Source organism: Colobus angolensis, unplaced genomic scaffold, assembly GCF_000951035.1.
Source record: "Colobus angolensis palliatus isolate OR3802 unplaced genomic scaffold, Cang.pa_1.0 Scaffold67, whole genome shotgun sequence".
In the NCBI taxonomy this organism is placed as follows: domain Eukaryota; kingdom Metazoa; phylum Chordata; class Mammalia; order Primates; family Cercopithecidae; genus Colobus; species Colobus angolensis.
In genome coordinates, this window is record NW_012120376.1 from 7064748 (window position 1) to 7071217 (window position 6470).

Below are 6470 nucleotides of genomic sequence, written 5' to 3' on the forward strand. Positions count from 1 at the left end.
TGTTAGCCAGGATGGTCTCGATCTCCTGACCTCGTGATCCGCCCGCCTTGGCTTCCCAAAGTGCTGGGATTAAAAATTGAGCACCGCGCCCAGCTAATTTTTGTATTTTTAGTAGAGACGGGGTTTCACCATGTTGGCCAGGCTGGTCTACGAACTCCTGACTTCAGGTGATCCAGCTGCTTCGGCCTCCCAAAGTGCTGGGATTACAGACGTGAGCCACCGCTCCTGGACTACACTAAGAATTTCTAGGCCGGGAGCGGTGGCTCACGCTTGTAATCCCAGCACTTTGGGAGGCCGAGGTGGGCGGATCAGGAGGTCAGGAAGTCGAGACCATCCTGGCTAACATAGTGAAACCCCGTATCTACCAAAAAACAAAACAAAACAAAACAAAATATCAGCCGGTGGCAGGCGCCCGTAGTCCCAGCTACTTGGGAGGCTGAGGCAGGAGAATGGGGTGAACCCGGGAGGCGGAGCTTGCAGTGAGCCGAGATCGCGCCACTGCATTCCCGCCTGGGCGACAGAGCGAGACTCCGTCTCAAAAGAAAAAAAAAAAAAGATTTTCTATTCACATTTCATAGCTGAGGTCTCTCAGCTTCCTTCAAGGTAGACAATTCTGTATCCCTAGGTGACCCAAATTTATCCCCTCCTCTTTCGTGCACCCCAGTTTATACTTAAGCAGGAACCATCACATTATTGCATTGTTTGTTCACCTGGACCTTGAAAGGAAAGTCCTGAGTCTTATTTATCTTATTGAGTCTCCTCAATACGCAGCTAAAGTACTGGTTACATTAGTTTCCTTCATTTTAATAGGTTTAAATGATAAAGATCCTGTCTAGGGTGCTAATCTGCGCGATCTCCTGGAAGCTTCCAATTTCACTACTTCCTTCATTTTAATAGGTTTAAATGATAAAGATCCTGTCTAGGGTGCTAATCTGCGCGATCTCCTGGAAGCTTCCAATTTCACTACTTCGAGAGAGAAACCGTATTTTCGCTCTAAAGAGGGCTCCTGACTTCGCCACGCTCACCTTCAGTAGTGCTTCAAGGCGCTACCACTTCCCTGAACCCCACCCCTGTGGTTGTCACCTAGATCAAGGACCTATCTAAGGAGAAAACCCAAGGACAGGCAAAGATAGCCTAGGCACTTTCAACAGGAACTCGGCCCCTTTCTTAAACGTAGTTCCTCTGATTACCCTCTCCAATTGACGTCGCTGTGATCCAATTAGGTTTCGAGGCTCAGAGTGTCGCCCTCTAACCTCACACTGTCCAATAAAAAAAGGAATTTCAGATTAGCACCAGTTTTGACCAATGGATGAGAAGATGAGCGTGTATTAACCTGTAGAAGCAGCACTGAGAATGATGAGCAGCCAATTTACCCAATGGACCTGCCTACATCAGCGTATGCCTCGCCCCAACTGCAGGAGAGCAGGCGGCGGGGGTTGCTGCAGCAATCAGTCTCCACCCGGACTCCGCCATGTTGGGTCTTGTGGGTCGTGTGGCAGCTGCTTCGGCCTCCGGGGCCTTGCGGGGACTCACTCCTTCAGCGTCGCTACCCTCAGCTCAGCTCTTACTGCGGGCCGCTCCGACGGGGGTCCATCCTGGTAAGTGCTTTTCTCTAGGAGCTAAAGTTCCATTTTGCCGCCCCATGACCTTGAGCCGGGGAACGATGGTAGCTCGGGCCTAAGGGATCCGTGGTGCTAAAAGTATGCCTGGAGCCGCATTTTGCTCTCCAATGGCAGGAGAACAAGAATGGGACACCCATGGAAGGTTTTTTTGACCCAGCTCTGTCCCGTTCTGTATAAAGTTCTTTGTGTGACGGAGAAGGTGCGGGCAGGTGCGTTGGCCTTCCCGTTGCATAGGGATACTGAACTCTCGAAAAATGGGTTATTGTGCATGCGGATGGGAAGGCTGTGCAGGCGCTTTATCGATCGCTGCGCGGCCTTCCCTCTTGGACACGCCTTCCGTACAAGCGGAAAGAGGCCTGACTTCGGCTGAGTTTTCCTCTTATTGTGTAAGTCTTGGCTTCCGATAACCTTTTACTGTACTGACCCCAGCTCCTTCCAATATCTTTTGTCTGTTAGTCAGGGACTATGCGGCGCAAACATCTCCTTCGCCAAAAGCAGGCGCCGCCACCGGGCGCATCGTGGCGGTCATTGGCGCAGTGGTGGACGTCCAGTTTGATGAGGGACTACCACCAATTCTAAATGCCCTGGAAGTGCAAGGCAGGGAGACCAGACTGGTTTTGGAGGTGGCCCAGCATTTGGGTAAGTAGAATTTGTTAGGAATAGTAAAGACCTTGTGTAGCCCAAGTATCCCAAAAACTAAGCTGTCTCCCTCTGTGATGATTTTATTAAAATGACTTTCGTTCTTCTGAGTTTGCTGAAGCCGCATTTAGGTACTGAGAAGGAGTCTTGGTCGACTTAGGTCTTGATACCAATTTTTACTTACGTATAACCCTGCAATGCCTGTATCTTAACAGGTGAGAGCACAGTAAGGACTATTGCTATGGATGGTACGGAAGGCTTGGTTAGAGGCCAGAAAGTACTGGATTCTGGTGCACCAATCAAAATTCCTGTTGGTCCTGAGACTTTGGGCAGAATCATGAATGTTATTGGAGAACCTATTGATGAAAGAGGTCCCATCAAAACCAAACAGTAAGTTGCTCTTAATGCATCTGTGCACAAAGAAACTTCTGTTATTTGCAGTTTTACACATTAAGGTGACACCTTCTCATAAAGCAGAATTTGTCTTCTGATACCTTCGATTATTAAAATCACACAGTACACTTTCACCTGAAGAAATTAGGATGCAGAATTTCTCATTGACAAAAACCTACTACTTGAGGTTTTTTTTTTTTCTTGAGAAGGAGTTTTGCTCTCGACTCACTGCAACCTCCACCTCCTGGGTTCAAGCGATTCTCCTGCCTCAGCCTCCTGAATAGCTGGGATTACAGGTGCATGCCACCATGCCTGGCTAATTTTTGTATTTTTAGTACAGACGGGGTTTCACCATGTTGGCCAGGCTGATCTCGAGCTCCTGATTTCAGGTGATCCACCCACCTCGGCCCCCCAAAGTGCTGGGATAACAGACATGACCCACTGCGCCCGGCTAGTTGAGTATTTTTAAGACTTGGTCTTACTGCTTAGGTTTAGGAGTCTCCAAAACTTGTAGGTTTTTGTATTTGCTATTGCTATGTGAGGGAATGCTGTTAAGGCTCAGTAAAATGAAAAATTTATGACAGTTAAAGTAAGGGAACGGGATTATTGTTTCCTAAGATAATGATTTTCTTTATTGCAGAAAGTTGGGTTAGATCCTGGATGACAGTTGGTCTAATTTATACAACAAAGGGGAGATAAGACTGTGGTTCCTTAAGTAAAGGGATGGATTTGAGAGTTGATAGGGAAGGATATATAAGATTATCATTTGCTTTCAACAAGGTGAATACATACCAATCCTCTCTTCTACTTTTACAGATTTGCTGCCATTCATGCTGAGGCTCCAGAGTTCATGGAAATGAGTGTTGAGCAGGAAATTCTGGTGACTGGTATCAAGGTTGTGGATCTGCTAGCTCCCTATGCCAAGGGTGGCAAAATTGGTATGTTATTAAGGGGTACATATTTTCCAAACCTAATATGGGAGGAAAAACTCATACACTATTACGAATGGATATTGACATCTATTCCTCACTGATGAGTACATTCTTTCATTCTTCTGAGTTTGCTGAAGCCATATGCAATTTCTGAGAAGGAATAGGATGGAAGGAAGCAATTCCTTTTTTGGAAGTTTGCTTATTTAGGAAAGCAGAACTCTTAAGTATTCTTTCTTTTCAACCTCTTATAGGGCTTTTTGGTGGCGCCGGAGTTGGCAAGACTGTACTGATCATGGAGTTAATCAACAATGTCGCCAAAGCCCATGGTGGTTACTCTGTGTTTGCTGGTGTTGGTGAGAGGACCCGTGAAGGCAATGATTTATACCATGAAATGATTGAATCTGGTGTTATCAACTTAAAAGATGCCACCTCTAAGGTCAGCATTGAGCTGAGTGACGTCCACATGGTAGTTATGCCAGGAAACTATTGCCAACTGAAGCCATGTTCTATATTTTCTATTTAATGTTTTTTTTCCTTTTTAAAATAATTCTAATATTTTCATTTTAGTGTCCCAGGACCTACAAAGGAAACCTGTTAGTGTTTTCCCCCCAACTTCCAATACACTAATGGACATTTTCTGTTCTCTTTGATACTGACATTAAATAACATTTTCAGGTTTTCTTTTTGGTAGACAGTCCCATCATTTGAAAGCTAATTTTGGGAGGGGTGGATTGGACATGGTACATATATTTCAGCTAAGCCTATTTTGTACTTTTCACTTAATTTGAACAGGTTTTTATTTCCTTTCTACTATAGTTTTGCCTTAGTAATATAAGAAGCTGTCTTTTTTGTTTTGAACTGCATCTCTAATAGGGAAAAGAAACTTGCACACAAAAATGTTGACACCTTCTGAGAAAGGATCTGTGGTCATTTCTCTGATTTAGGAACCTTCCGTATGTGGCTTCTCTACTCCTTTGTCAGGTTTTACGATTATGTATGATTACTGCAGGTAGCGCTGGTATATGGTCAAATGAATGAACCACCTGGTGCTCGTGCCCGGGTAGCTCTTACTGGACTGACTGTGGCCGAATACTTCAGAGACCAAGAAGGTCAAGATGTACTGCTATTTATTGATAATATCTTTCGCTTCACCCAGGCTGGTTCAGAGGTAAGAGGGAAGCTTGAGAGGACCTGGTTCATTTGGCCTTTCTTTGGAGCTATTCAGATGAGGCTAAGGATGTAAGACCTTTTTTTTTTTAGGTGTCTGCATTATTGGGCAGAATCCCTTCTGCTGTGGGCTATCAGCCTACCCTCGCCACTGACATGGGTACTATGCAGGAAAGAATTACCACTACCAAGAAGGGATCTATCACCTCTGTACAGGTAAGAAAAATTACATAGATGAAGATGTGATTTGTAGAAAGGCGGGGTGCAGTGGTGCATCTCAGCTACTGAGGAGGCTGAGGCCGGAAGATTGCTTGAGCCCAAGAGATCAGCCTGGGGAACAAAGCGAGACCCTATCTAAAAAAAAAAATGTATGTAGAGAGATGTATAAAACTTACTGGGCCAGGCGCGGTGGCTCACGCCTGTAATCCCAACATTTTGTGAGGCCGAGGTGGGCAGATCATGAGGTCAAGAGTTAGAGACCAGCCTGGCCAACATGGTGAAACCCTCTCTCTACTAAAGATACAAAAAATTAGCCGGGCATGGTGGCGGACGCCTGTAATCCCAGCTACTCAGAGGCTGAGGCAGGAGAATCACTTGAACCCTGGAGGCAGAGGTTGCAGTGAGCCAAGATCACGCCATTGCACTCCAGCCTGGGCAACAAGGCGAGACTCCGTCTCAAATAAATAAATAAATAACTTAGTTATTTACATCTCAAAAAGGTCTGTTAACTGGGGTTCATGAGCTCCCTGGAATAATGTGTAAAAGTCTGTGTGTGTGCATGTTAAAGACCCTAAAAGGTTAAGAACTACCCAAAATAGTTGAAGGTAGGTCAGGCGGGGTGGCTCATGCCTGTAATCTTACCACTTTGGGAGACCGAGGCAGGCGAATCACTGGAGGTTAGGAGTTCGAAACCAGCTTGGCCAACATGGTGAAACCCCGTCTCTGCTAAAACGACAAAAAATTAGCCAGGTGTAGTGGCGTGCGCTAGTAATCCCAGCTAGTCGGGGGGCCGAGGCAGGAGAATCGTTTGAATCCGGGAGGTTGCAATGAGCCAAGATTGGGGCACTGCACTCCAGCTTGGGCGACAGAGTAAGACTCTGTCTCAAAAGAAAAAAAAAAAAAACATAAATGAAGGTATACATTTAAATGTAGATCACAAAGCAATGGTTTCTAGTCTAAGGGGAGTCCAGAGCTATATGGGAACTTAGCATTAAATATTTACTGTATTAGGGCCGGGTGCAGTGGCTCACGCCTATAATTCTAGCACTTTGGGAGGCCAAGGTAGGTGGATCATGAGATCAGGAGATTGAGACCATCCTGACTAGCACTGTGAAACCCCATCTCTACTAAAAATGCAAAAGATTAGCTGGGCGTGGTGGCACTTGCCTGTAGTTCCAGCTACTCGGGAGGCTGAGGCAGGAGAATTGTTTGAACCTGGGAGGCAGAGGTTGCAGGAGGTTGTGGTGAGCTGAGGTTGCACCACTGCACTCCAGCCTGGGCGACAGAGCGATATTCCATCACAAAAAAAAAATTTACTGCATTAATGTAGTATACATTTTCAAATATATATAGATGGGATATATAGTAAAATTACATAAGTATTATGTATAGTAAAAATGTGGCTAAACTGTAGGAACTTTTTATAATTCAATTTAATGAACTATTGTGCAAGAAGTTTTTTGTTCTTGTTTTTAATTCTTTTTTTTTTTTTTTTTTT

The 6470-nt window shown here is 45.1% G+C and overlaps 1 protein-coding gene across 1 annotated transcript in view; it reads left to right on the top strand.

The window, feature by feature from the left end:
* Positions 1-1361: 1361 nt before the first annotated feature.
* The window catches only part of ATP5B (ATP synthase, H+ transporting, mitochondrial F1 complex, beta polypeptide), a 9425-nt gene continuing 4316 nt past the window's right edge, over positions 1362-6470 (top strand). Inside the window, exons 1-7 of the mRNA XM_011926096.1 lie at positions 1362-1598; positions 2079-2261; positions 2477-2651; positions 3471-3592; positions 3838-4022; positions 4596-4754; positions 4847-4969. Of these exons, the coding sequence (XP_011781486.1) occupies positions 1472-1598; positions 2079-2261; positions 2477-2651; positions 3471-3592; positions 3838-4022; positions 4596-4754; positions 4847-4969 (1074 nt within the window). The 5' untranslated portion in view covers positions 1362-1471. The remainder of the gene's footprint in view (positions 1599-2078; positions 2262-2476; positions 2652-3470; positions 3593-3837; positions 4023-4595; positions 4755-4846; positions 4970-6470) is intronic.